General features: G+C 30.0%; 2 protein-coding genes across 2 annotated transcripts in view; one reads left to right on the top strand and one right to left on the bottom strand.

Annotated features, from left to right (window-relative positions):
* LOC145326396 (WSCD family member CG9164-like) overlaps nucleotides 1-9411 on the top strand; it is a 60353-nt gene extending 50942 nt beyond the window's left edge. The window contains exons 10-14 of the mRNA XM_080169733.1: nucleotides 336-410; nucleotides 1437-1509; nucleotides 7981-8019; nucleotides 8370-8478; nucleotides 8866-9411. Of these exons, the coding sequence (XP_080025859.1) occupies nucleotides 336-410; nucleotides 1437-1509; nucleotides 7981-8019; nucleotides 8370-8478; nucleotides 8866-8904 (335 nt within the window). The 3' untranslated portion in view covers nucleotides 8905-9411. The remainder of the gene's footprint in view (nucleotides 1-335; nucleotides 411-1436; nucleotides 1510-7980; nucleotides 8020-8369; nucleotides 8479-8865) is intronic.
* Nucleotides 9412-11653: 2242 nt separating this feature from the next.
* LOC145326395 (major vault protein-like) overlaps nucleotides 11654-14137 on the bottom strand; it is a 32416-nt gene continuing 29932 nt past the window's right edge. The window contains exons 25-28 of the mRNA XM_080169732.1: nucleotides 13858-13941; nucleotides 13120-13227; nucleotides 12484-12582; nucleotides 11654-12165 (exon numbers count right to left, since the gene is read on the bottom strand). Of these exons, the coding sequence (XP_080025858.1) occupies nucleotides 12046-12165; nucleotides 12484-12582; nucleotides 13120-13227; nucleotides 13858-13941 (411 nt within the window). The 3' untranslated portion in view covers nucleotides 11654-12045. The remainder of the gene's footprint in view (nucleotides 12166-12483; nucleotides 12583-13119; nucleotides 13228-13857; nucleotides 13942-14137) is intronic.

Below are 14137 nucleotides of genomic sequence, written 5' to 3'. Positions count from 1 at the left end.
ATTTTAGAATACATCAATGGTTTTAGGCAGGTTTTAAGCTGTTTATCAAAGAGATACAATATTTGATAATTAGAACCCAAAAACAAAAGGGAATAGTAGCTTATAAAATAATCCTAAAGTTGTGAGTAAGATTACAGTCAAATGCGCTTATAAGGTCAAACTGTTTTTTTTTTTTAAATATACGTTTAATTATACTATGCGTTTGGTCAACATTAGGAACAATTAGACTTAATAATGACATTTGACTGGAAGCTTGCTCACAATTATACGGATTAATGCGTAAGCTACTATTCCCTTTCTTATATTTCAATAGTTAAAGAAAATTTTTTTTCTAGGAAAAGAATGGGAGGAGATGAATTTAGACTGGTCAACAAACTTTTCTAAACCTTTGCTCATTGTTTTTTATTCAGGTAACTTTATTTCCACTGGATTAGAACCGGTTATATACCATGCTGCAAAATTATGAATTGCATCGATTTAAGCAAATGAAATTCTTAGGATTTATCCCTGTTTTGTTAGCCTTTATCCATCTAAGTTAATTATTTGTCACTCTATTAATCTCTCTTGTTATATTTAACATGGATATCCAGTTAGGATGTTTATTTGCTACTCTATTAATCTCTCTTGTTATATTTAACTTGGAAATATCCAGTTAGGATGTTTATTTATCACTCTATGAATCTATCTTGTTATATTCAACTAGGAAATATCCATTTAGGACGTTTATTTGTTACTCTATTAATCTCTCTTGTTATATTTAACTTGGAAATATCCAGTTAGGATGTTTATTTATCACTCTATTAATCTCTCTTGTTATATTTAACTTGGAAATATCCAGTTAGGATGTTTATTTGTCACTCTATTAATCTCTCTTGTTATATTTACTAGGGAATATCCAGTTAGGATGTTTATTTATAACTCTTGTTATATTTATCTTGAAAATATCCAGTTAGGATGTTTATTTGTTACTCTATTAATATCTCTTGTTGCATTTAACTAAGAAATATCCAGTTAGGATGTTTATTTGTCACTCTATTAATCTCTCTTGTTATATTTAACTTGGAAATATCCAGTTAGGATGTTTATTTATCACTCTATTAATCTCTCTTGTTATATTTAACTTGGAAATATCCAGTTAGGATGTTTATTTATCACTCTATTAATCTCTCTTGTTATATTTAACTTGGAAATATCCAGTTAGGATGTTTATTTATCACTCTATTAATCTCTCTTGTTATATTTAACTTGGAAATATCCAGTTAGTATGTTAATTGTCACTCTATTAATCTCTCATATTTTATTCAACTTGAAAACTAATTCAAACAAATTTAATTTTGATTTTAGATTTAGTGTCTCCAAGTCAGATTTGGCCTTAATCTTTAGATTTATCCGCTGTCTTTCTATCTATCTATCTATCTATTTATCTATCTATCTAGATTTGGTATCCCGAACACGAGAAGAACTAAGTAAAATTTTGGAGTTTTTGGAAGTTCCATTCACACCTCAGGAAATTTATTCACATTTTTTTATGCTTTAATTCTTATTTGCGCATAGTTTTATAAATTCAATAAGAAAATAGAAGTATTTTTTTGTTCTTCTGAAATTAATTATTTTTTCTTGACTATTAAGAAATTTAATAAGAGGACACAAAAGTTTTATTTCGAAGGGTAAGTTTTATAACTATAAAAAAATAAATTAGGAGGGGGGTTAAACCCCCTGCCAACTCTTGGGACAGTAAACCTGGTGGCGTGGCGAGAAGCCATTTGTATTTAAAATGTATAAAAAAAAAAACTAAATATGTATATTAAGAAGACAATGCTATGAGCTATGAAAATTTATTACTGCGACATTGTTCCTGCCTCTGGTATTCATAAAAACCTCAATTCATATAATAAATTTTGTGTATAATCCCTTCTTTTGACTTTTGGGTCAAAAAGCCCACCCCCTTCTCCTAACAAGGATGAAAATATACACGAAAATAAAGCAAAACAAAATGGACAAACTAATAATAAAACAAACTCATAAAGTGTCATCACTTGCAGAATGCAAATCCGTTAGAAAAATATTGGTTATAGAGATGCTTCACTTATGATATATTGCCTGATCGCGCTAGGAATTACCACTAACAATATCAAGTATATCATGTAAAGTTTGTGTAAAAATCTACGTTTATGTTTAAAATAGACGCGATAAGTTGTTACTTAGTTTGAATTATGTATTATTATTTCAAGAATCATCAAGTTTGAAATTAATTTGACAATTCTAACTATACTAGATGAATGATAATAAAAAAACAGTAACAAGCTATTTTCACTCAACAGGGGGAGCATAGGCCGCTGACAATTTGTAAGTGTTTCTGTAACAATGTGGCTTTTTTATGGATGTCTGATAGGGTTGTCAGCCTTAAGCCCTATGATTGCGGTATAAAGCGTCCATTTGCCCATCAGACAACCAACCCTTTGATTGCACGACCTTTGTCTGAGAAGTCCTAACTGTGCATGGTAGTGAGTTGTGCCTGTTTTGGGCCAAGGCATTCCCCCTACTCTAACTATTTATTTCGCGCACCTGACATAGTAGCAGTAGGAACCATTTGTAACGTCTTTAATTATGACGCAGTGTCGGACCGAGATTCGAACCTATAACCTTCCCGACGACGAGCGGATGCGCTACGTGTTGAGCCACGGTCGCGGGTGAATGATAATAGCTGTCCGTTAATGACTTACAGACGGACCCGTTCGTGGTTCAAATTTAGTTTTAGGGAAATTTGTGGGTTTTGTCATAGTAATTTACATTCATAAGTATAACTATGCGGTCAGCAGATATTTTAACACACGTGGTTCGCAAATTACCGCAAATATTCTTTGATATTCTAAACCTCTCCCCACCTTCCCCTCGCCAAGGTAATATGGTATAATGCTTTTACTGGACTAGTTCTTAGCTTCTATGAAACTGTAAACAGCACTTTGATGGTGTTGTAACTATTTTTCATACATTAAAGAAGCTTCAATGTAAAGGAGAACCATATAGGACCAGCGGTTAGCGAACATGTTATTTTCTATTTGTATTGATTACTATATATATTCTATGTTTGTGTGTGTGTTTGTGTTTGTATATGCTTAAGATTAATCTATGTATGAAACGATAAGGGCTAATATATTCAGCAAGCTTATAATGTATTGTTTTAGTACCCAAGCTTTTCTACAATTTCTGCGTAACGGTTGTCAGTAGGTTTATACATCATTCTCTTATTCGTTCGATTGAAAACATTTGGTTGGTACATTTCTTATTAAATCAAACTATAAGTGTCAGCCTTTTTATCCTTATAATCTTAATCGATAGAAAAGGTAATTTTGTTTATTTTCATTTGGAAAGTAAATCAATTGATCGTCCACTGTCTTATCCCTTAAGATCCCTGAGTAGAACATTTAATATTAATTTCAACCAAAATTTATTTTAGCTCAAGCCCAAACAATTAGCTTACAAAACCAACAGTATTGCCGTTTTGAGATCTTAGAAAACATACTGATTATACCTACCATAACTTACATAAACATTTAGAAATATGAAATAGCATCAGGTTAGAGAATAGAGGTTAATATTACAAGAACCATGTATTTAAAACGTATAGACCTAAAAGACTTAACTTCTTGACTACTAATACCACCTATTTATAGGTTGAACTTATTTCTATTTCTTGCGGGGCCCTGTTCCTAAGGTGTATTATCCCAACGGGGTTCTTCTAATTTCTTATTAACCTAACCTTAACTTAATCTTAGTGCAGTATGAGGGAAACCGCCACCATAAAACTGGTTTTACAAGTGTTTTTTGTCTTTTTAATGTTGTCGTGCATCTATTCTCGTTTATCTTTTTATGTGTTGCCTTTCTGTATATATACAGACATAAATATTCAATAACATATAATGATATTATTTATTCCATATTTTCCTATATCATATTCCTTTGCTGAAGCAAGCATTTTCACATCTAGGGTGTCATCGTCTGTTTTCGTCTGATAACGGATAGCTCTGACTAAACACAATTTTTAATAATTAAATTAAGATTAATTTATTAAGAATAATGAGGTAACATTTTTCCCAATATCCTAATTACATTTTGATAAAATTTTAAATTCTTGATTACAATGACAATAAGGTCTGTTAAAAATGTTAAAAAATTCTTGATATTTATTTTTTCTTTGATTTGTTTTAGATTTGCTATTATGGGTGTTTTTTCCTTGTATTTTTCTGGATATCGAAAGCTAATTTTCTTTTTATGTTTATTAGGTTATATAGTTTAATATTAATCATTTTCTTCCCTTTTCTCTTTAATAATATTTATATTTTGTGAGAAGGGTAATCAAACAAATGGCCATGTCAGAGCATTATCGACAGACTGACGGACCAAATGATTAATATAATGGATGCTCATCACGAAATCTTATTTTTCACACAAAATTTCAGCTGTTTATATAGCTCCCGAGAAAACCACGTTTTCCCTAAACATTTTCTTATAGAGGGCATATGGAGGTGTTAACGTACATTTCGAATTATAGAGTAGCTTCGATTATTATAAATATAAATGAGAGGTTTTCTCTCCTATTTCATGCCGTGTTTTTTTTTATAATAATATTTAGATCCATTTTCTTTAGTATATACATAAGATTGTAATCAAATATTAGAGTGGAGAAGCGAGCCAAAACATCTTTATACATGTATACTAGAAACATTATTTATATAACCTTTACAGACTATTACTAAGTCAATAGAAGTACAGCAATATATTACATAGTTTTCCCCCAAAATGGTCTATGTTTAAAATTGTTGCATTTTTAAAATTTATTTGCTTTTGACTACAGTAAAGTGTTTGACAACACATATAAAGAATACTTTATTTATTCAACAAGAAAGTATTATAGTATGCAGGGCCGACCAATGCAATGGGGGGATAAAGGGGTATTCCCCTCCCCCCAAATAAAAAAAGCTTGGATGTCCTTGACAGTATGACCTATATAGGCGCAACTCTATGAGTTTCAAATGAAGAACTATGGGACAAAAGTCTGTCAATCAGGTGGTCTAAGTTGGCATTAATAATCCCACTATATACACAGTTTTAACAAACAAACATAAAGTATATTGATCACATATTTGGTAATACATTGTGTGCACAGGAATTTGTCCGAAAGAGGGAGAGAGGATAGGTAATCTTGACCCAAATTTATCAACTTAAAGGGTTGTAAACATCCCTTTCCGTGAAAATTTTATAAATGTAATTACATTATATTTATTTCCAGTAAGGCTTAAAAACCGATTAATATCCGCTGAATTTGAACCGGTTTTCAGCCTTACTGAATAATTATGTATATAATCGTATCATAGACAATTTCCCCTAAATTTAGAATAAAAGTCATAAAAAAGACTGGTTTTTATCTTATGATTTTTCATTTTAATATCCGCGGAAAGCTGTGAATAATACGATGCGATAATTAACTATTTCTATATCTGTTTGTGTGACCATGTTTATAATAAAGAGATGATTAATTTGCGTCTCATCTCAGCGAATCTAATTTATTATTCAATAAGGGAATATAAATAACTTAATCCTATGATATAAAGTAATAAGCTTTTTTGTCTGTAGCGAAGGATCTCGCTAATCGCTGAACCGATATGGTCCTCCTTTACTAAGAAGCTTCTTTTGGGCTTTGGGATGGTTTTGGCTATTTTTTAAAAGTCATGGTATTGTTTTAGGCCATATAACTTTAAATATAGAGTCCATAGATGCTAGGGGCACATCTGCTAGTGTATACTAAAGTAGTAGGATATAGGTTTGTAAGTTTATTAATAAAGATATCGTATTTGATAACGCAAAAAATTATCCTCTAACAATGCTAAAGTATTAGAATGTTTTTTTTGTGTGCAAGATTATGTGTGTGTGTTTGTGTGTGTGTGTGTGTGTGTCCAGCAAGATCTTGCCTTGATTAAGGGAATATAATTAAGCTTAGATCAACAAATGTTAAAGGTTAGATATTCTTGAAGAAAAAATATTTAAACTCTTTGTACAATTGTAGTATCTTTTGGCTCAACTTATAGTTTAGTTTTTCTTATTTTAATAATTTTGTAGTTCCAAAACTACCAGACAATTCTTTAATGGAAAAATTGCTAAAAATCTGTCTGTTTCTACCTATGCTTAAGTATATTTGAATAACGCTTTAAAAATGTATTTTTAATATGTATTTTAGTATAAGTTCTACCAGTATAAAAAAAGAATTATAACATAAAACGACCAAATAGTTTTAACCAAAGAAAACATGTTTATAATTAAGTTAATTAGGAAAGTATTATTAAAAGCAAAATTTAGGAGTTAGACTAAGTTGGGTAGACGGTAACCCCACAGGGTTGGGGCATCCTGCTAATTTCAGTCATAAAGAATAGAGAAATCTTGTAAAAGATTTCCGTAAACCATATTTCAGCCCTCCCCTCCCCACTTATTTTAAACAATTAAATGGAATAATAAGGGGGGGGGGGGGGGATTTATGGTCTAACGTGTGTATCGCTGGAAATCCCAAAGTAAGTGTATCAAATTGTATATTAAATAGAAACCTTAGCCAAAATAAATATAATCTGGTTATTATTTTGGAGGTGTCATAAACATACTTTCTAGATTGTTAGTAGCGAAGCTACTACATAAGTAAAAATATTATTAGTATTATACTTACAATATGTTTTTATATTAAACTCTTAAAAAAAGCTTAATTGCTCTATATGCAAAATAATATTTTTTGGAAATTTCATTTATCTAAATAAAAAAATTAAGCAACTTTCTCCATTTAAATTTTTAAACTGATTTTCCTTCCCACCCCCCAAACCCCCCTCCCATATGACGTTATGACTTACTGAGACCATTAAATTCGTTTTAATTAGAAGAAGTTTTATTATTAAAGAATATTATTTCTGTTATTAAATGAATTGCTAAAGTATATTATGATTTAAAAGGAAGATATATTATATTTCTAAAAATAATAATATTCTTGTAACTTTGTTATTTATACAATGTTATGATTCTTTTTTCGTGAATATCACTTACATATGTATTAAATAATATAGTATTAGTATTAATATATTAATTAGATCCCAACATAGTTATTTTTCTTTAAAATAACTATTTTGAAACATAGTACTTTTCACGAATGCATGGCTTCACAAAATTAAAGTCTAACCTTGCTCGAGTGATTGGATAGACAGTAAATATAAAATGAATACTGTTTAACATTTAATAAAATTCTTAGTTTATTTGTTTTTAAATTGATTAAAATTATAATTTAATTTAAGACCCCTTCCTTTAATTTTTTAAGCGTTGAAAACTGTCCAAAATCTGTGTCAGAATGTTCTTTTTTAAATTTTATTTTGATGATATTTTGTTTAATTTTAGCAAACTGACTTCAAACATTTCAAGTCTAATGCAATTTCAAATATTCTGTGATTTATAATTTTATTTTACAACATATTCTGACGTTTGTAACATTTATTCATGTTAAGTTATTTTGCTGAAATTATATCAACATTAATTTTAATCCAGTTTATCATGTACTCTAATAAAGTGAATCTTGTGGCTGGCTTAAATACAATTCCTCCACTCACTTCCATTCCCTAATCCCCTCCCCTCTGACTGGCTGAACGAACTAACCAATAAATGATTTGAGTATAATCATTATTAGAATATTGTTATATGGTCATTTAAGTATTTTGTAATGTTGCTAATAATGTTGACATAAATTAAGACGTAAAAAAAGTATGTCAGTTTTGACCTCTTTACTTAATTCAGGGAACCAAAAACCCAACCAATACTTAAATCTTAAGATAAAACAGCCTAAAACCATGCCAGGACCTATGTGAGTCTACCTTAAAATGGATAAGAAATCAGTTCATTAGTTATTGATATCTTAAAGTAAAATTACCAAAAATGTGAATAAATAATATTTTAGGATATATTTTGTACATTACAGAATAAAGAGGGGATATACAGGTAAGGAAACTATTAGCCCCATGAGAAAAAAGAGGAATGTGAGGAGGGGGGGGGGGGGGAATTAAACTCTCCCAATTTTAATCTAGTTTTTGTAATAATACCTTTAAAGGTACAAAAGAACCAACTGTCTCAAATTGGCCCTAGATCGACACTGCAGCCGTTTATGAGATCTTTCTCGATATACAGATACAAAACATTCAGCTTCTTTTTTTTGTAATATTAAAGAATGATGGGGCTTACACAGAAATCTGTAAACCATTTATTTTCTAACAGTCCATGCAATTTGAAGCAATTGTCCTTGTTTTATTTTAAAAGGCATAAAGTTTTCATAATAATCAATATTATTTTAGGCGTTCCAAATCAGTTAGTAAGACGAACAATCTGTTTGACAGTGTATTAACAACATATCTAACAAACAAACAAACAAAAGTTTTCAATGTTTTAAAACATATCCAGGAACATAGTAATTTTATTGACCAAGTAGAAAAGTAATTTAGGCTGTAATACAGTGAAATGGCAAGAGTTGCACTCAATTTACTAGTTTTTATATAATAAGGATAGGTTAGTTTAAGTAAGTCTTGGGATTATGTTAGCTTGGGTAGGTTAGCCCCTGGCAAAATTTATCAAACGGGGGGGGGGGGGGGAGGGAGGAAGGTAAATAGTTCAACAACAATTTGTCAAGCTTTTAAAACATGCAATTGCACATTTATTCATTTTGTAAGCGTAATTGCTTATAAAAAAGATAATAGCATAACTATTTTTGAAAACTTTGAGTTAAAGTGGAACTTTCTTAATCATTGTACATCCTCATACTTGACTATAAAATTACTGTGTATCCCCCAGGAAATGTCGGCCAAGTCTGGCAGAAAGAGCAAACATGGGTAGAACAAGTAATTTAAGCATATTGTGTTTACCTAGGTTTTAACACTTACCATTTACTGATTTATTCAATAATAGCGGCCACGATCCTAGACGCCACTATTAAAATTTTTGTTTTAAAAAGAAAAGGGAAAAAATATTTGGGGGTGGGGGTTATTCAATGTCTATTTCTATAGTTTTAAACCTTTCCAGGAATATGAGAAGCTACGTTGTAAAGGAGAACCATATCGGTTCAGCGTTTAGCAATTGGTATATACAGACAGACATCTTTTGTGTAAGAATTTTAAGATACAATTATAACTAATTTAATAATTAGTAGCATTTTAACTTTAGCAAAGCAGTTGATCAATCAAATTTACATTTAAATGATTTGGAAGATATATAGGTCATTCTAATTGTAAAAGTGTAAGTTATTTAATAGTTATCATAAAACTAAGCTTTTAAAACTATATTAACGAAATGGCTCTTCTTTACGCTAAAACTTCTTATAGTTCCTGACAATGTGTTTTTTTTTCATATAAATTTTAAGGAGAAAAGTATTCAGTTTATTTTAAAAGTGTACAATCTTTTTTTATTACACAACTTAGAAAAAAAGGTGTGTTGTTATCATTTAACCAAAGGCCATGGTTACTGTAGGGGAAACTAGAGCTAGCAAATGTACACACACATTTGGTATTTCAACTTAAAAATTATTCTTACGATTAATTCTTGTTTATTATTATGTATAAAAAAGGCATTTGTATACAATGTATATTTGTATTCTTTTGGTTAATTTATCACAAAGACGCAAAATAATCTTGATTTCAATTCTAATTAAGTATAGGTCTTTGTAGATAATCAATTGAAAAACTCTCAATATTTATTATATCAAAAAAGTATATTATTTATTTTAACAACGATATTAATCTATTATGTAGATTGAAAATATTTCTCAATTTACTATTATTAATTTTTTTATTGTTTTTTAAATAAAAAAATTCAATAATTTTTTTTGTAAATGCGATATTTAAAACAAAGTTATGTAAATATGTTTTAAAAATATTCGAATCATAGCTGGCTTTCTTTCAAGCATTGTTAATGGCATTTGTAAAAAGCAATTTCAAATTCTCAAAGCACTTGCTTTCAGTACAAAAAGACTAAGATAGATAAAAAAGTTTTATTAAAATTTGCTTAAAGCTAAAATTGATTGCTGTTTAAGGTGTCAGGGTTCTGCCACTTTTAGGTAAATTATTTGGCATATAACTTATCTGTTGCTTTAAACGCCTTTATTTTGGTTTGTCGGTGTTCTAAAAAGATATTTTTCTAATTTAGAAAAATCAATTTTTAAAATCAAAATAACCCTTAGATGGCTTTTCTCAGTTGATAAAACCTTTTTACCTTTAACCAATCAGTAAGTCAAAAAATCAAAACAGAAAATTAAGATAAAAGGCAAAATGTTTTTTTTTCAAGTTTAAGAATTCCAGTTTGTTTGTCTCCATTTAAATAAACCAAAGATTTTTAGTTTTGTTATTAATCCAAAATTGTGATATATGTCAAGTAAATATTTTAAATGATAAATGTTTAATAAAATTGTGATAAAATTTCTATCTTTCTGTTATCTTTTCTTTACAAATGTGTATTATGTCTAATTTATAAGGGAATAAATATAATTTATTTGTACCATAAAATTTAGATTCTTATATGAAATAGACATTGTACTACATATAAAATAGTTTTTTTACAGGGTGTACCAAATTAATTCAGACAAAACTTCAAAGGCTATAAATATATGTATAAAATTATCAAACCAATCTTAACGTTGTACTAATACTTAAAATCCAGTGGTAATAATCTTTTAAATTGCGAATTGGAATAGTTGTATAGCCAACTTCCTTTTTTAATTCTCCCCTGCATACTTTAGTTACAATAATACCAAAAGAAAATATACAAATTTTCAGCAGTTTCAAACTGGAATAATTGCGTTTTGATTGGTTGCATTTTTAATTTTTAATCCCATAGCAAAATATTTTTGTCTGAAGTTTACATATATATTCTGTTATATTCGTTATAAAGCTTTGTAATTTTTTGCTTTCACTGTAATACATTTATAGACTATGTAAAATATAAATATCAATATCAAATTACTATTTTATAAATTCAGCTACTCTATAACTTTGGTGTGTCCGTCAATCCCTCAGCCAGGGATATTTAGTCTTTAATTTTAGGTAGATTGTTTTTTCAAATGGCAGCTACTTTCATTTGGTTTAAATTATTTCAATGGATAAAATAGGACTAATTCAGATGATTGCCTCCAAACTTTTGCAAACCAATAAGCAGTATATGCTTTTATGATAAATATCGTCTTCCTTCTACTATCAGTACCGTAGCTACCCGAAAATTCACTTCGTCTGTAACGCTGATGGGGGAAATGTGATTTTTAAGCTGTTATTAGAAATATATATTTTGCGAAGATTCCCTGCCAAATGAGCATCCAGCATATAATTAATTGTTCCGTGGGTCATGCTTCAAAGACCTTTAATAATTATTTTGGTAAGGTTTCGTGTTTTTCTAATTTCTATATATTTTCACTAAACATCTGCTTTATAACTCACTTTTGTTTGCTACTTCGCATAGTGGTTGTCTTATGTTTTTAACCATTTAGTGGAGTCTACCGTATTAAATAATGAAAGTATTCGTACAGTTGATATGGTGATCTTAAGTAGCAAACAAACAGGTAACTAGTCAACTATACTGTAAAATATAGAACAACAAAATATTGAAACAAAACAATTTATTTCACTCATAAAACACAACAATTCAAAGAGATCAGATTTAACAAAATTATTCTTTTTTATCACATTTTTATCGTTCTTTTTCTATAAAATACTTAATATGCAAAACCAAACAAACTTTTTTTTTTATTTCATATTTCGTTAATTTATTTGTAACAATATGCATTTATTTGAAAATTTTTAAAAGTCTCGATTTCTTACTTTATGTAAATTTACCCTGTAACATTCAAATTTAGTTTTAATCTAAAAGATAACTATCAAATTGGACGTCTAATTCTTTTAATAATGAACAGATATGCAACAATTCTTTCTATAATTATTTTGCTCAAAATTTGTTTCTCTAATTTTGAGGATTTTTCATGTAATAATTTTAAAATTATGAGGATTGTGCGTCAAAATTTCCGAGCAGTCCCGCAGCTGTGTTAAGCAGGTTGATGGGAGTTCGGCCGTCTGTGATCAGGGTGGACTTCAGACCAAGGGATTGCAGCAAGCGTACCTGAAGAGAAAAAAAATTAATTGCTATAACCCCCGGACGCAAAAATGGCTAAAAACGCTTGGATATCACCATTGTAAGTCAAAAAAGAAAAGTAAAAGCACTATGGATGAAAAAATAATCATTCCCCATTTTTTTTGTAAGCTTTGTAGGATGAGAATAAACCTCTTTTTAATCTTTTAAATCAAAATCATGCAACAAACGAATTTTTCATTTACGAATTATAAGTTTGCTTCCATGCATTAGCTTAATTCTTGTTTATTGGCATTTTCAAAAAATATTTTAGCTGCGCTTTCTTGGCAATTAACATTCATATTTTACCTGTTGATTCTGAGGTCCACTAGCAATGGCTTGAAGAGTTTCTGAGCCCAAGGCTTCCACCATTGCCTTAAACTTTTCTGTCTCGATTGCTGCCATATCCTAGTAATTCACAATTTTAGAAAATTGATAAGGGACAAGGACGCCTAAGAGGGGGGATAAAAGGTGTCTACCTCCCCCCTACGCGCATATGTATTTTGGAAATGTATTAAAAACTGTATCCCAATTTTTTTTGGAGGGTAAAAAATTCTAAGCTTCTAATTTTCAGATCTATTAATTTAAAATCGATTTTTCAATAGGAATCTGATTCTAATTTTGTTCAAGATTTTCGCATGTTAGGAAAAAATCAGGAATTGTTTCAAATAAGTTTCCCACGGAAACGTAGATACAATAACACTAATTGGGTATAGTCTCTTTCGTGTCAACCCCTCTTAAATGGCGTTTTATCGTATTTTCACAGTACATTTTCCCCTTTTTTTTCTAGCCCCTGCGGAGGTTTTAACCTTTCGGGGCAAATTGCCTAACCCTGCGGGGCAATCACCTAACATAACCTAACCTAAAATAACCTATTAAAAGCTACTGTGAAAATACGGCGAAAGTGGCGTTGTCAAAAGGGAATTTAAACTAATTAAACGTTACCTTGTTCTTCTCAACCTCCATTCTATTTTGCTCCATTGTATAATGGAGGTCAGCCTCTCTGGCAAACTTCATACGCTCTAACTCGGCATCTGTCTCGATTTTCATGGCCTAAAATAGATACTGTTGTTGATAACAAGAATGACGCATCCATAAGCAAATAGCCACAAAAACTAAACTTTATTTATTTAAGTATTAGAAACTGGTTGGTGAAAAAGGAAGATGTAAAATCCGAACCATCTTATAGTGCATATAAAAATGACCAATGACAGGCCAGTATACATTTTAATTGACCAATGCTAAAATGTATATAAGCCTATCATTAGTCATTTGTATAGTATGACATGCTAAGCTGCTTAGTAAAATCTATTTGTCAGTTAAATCTTCAGGCACAATTTGTTAATGTAATATAATTAAAAATCTTTAATTTGTAATTTTATTGATCCCATATTCTATAGTGCAGAAGAATCAACTCAATACACCCACCAACAAACCTAATTTCGAAGTAGCTGAGCTTTTCAACAAATACTGAAACGGTCATACATCTATATTTATTTTCTATGTTTTTTTTTTGGGGGGGGGGCGAAGGGGGAGCGAAATGATGTATTATCTTTCGTTTTCCTCTCCCTTCTATTAGATTAAATACTCTAATAGTGAGGTACTAAATTTCTGTTTGAACAAGTGGATCAGTGAGGGAAGCGAATGCTTATAGATATGATTCGCATTTAAAACTTTTTTTACCTGGGCCTTAAGTTTAGCACCTTCAACAGCGGCCTCTGCCTCAATCTTGGCGGCTTCGGCACGAGATGCAGCCTCAGCTTTAGCCTAAATTAAAAGTTTTGGAAATGCTCAAAATTAATTTAATCTTGTACAAGAAAACATCTATTCCTGAATCATCAAAATATTCAATATTAAATGATAAAATGGCGCCTCTTTTTATATTTCTATTAAATCTTGTTTCTAAAATCTTTGGTCCAGTCCTAGTATTAAGCAGGATAAAATGAAAGCATTTGGCGAAAGG

The sequence above is a fragment of the Acartia tonsa genome, chromosome 8, assembly GCF_053477335.1.
Source record: "Acartia tonsa isolate MP-2025a chromosome 8, ASM5347733v1, whole genome shotgun sequence".
NCBI lineage: Eukaryota > Metazoa > Arthropoda > Copepoda > Calanoida > Acartiidae > Acartia > Acartia tonsa.
The sequence above is the reverse complement of the archived record's forward strand: the minus strand, read 5'-3'. Positions and strand labels throughout refer to the sequence as shown.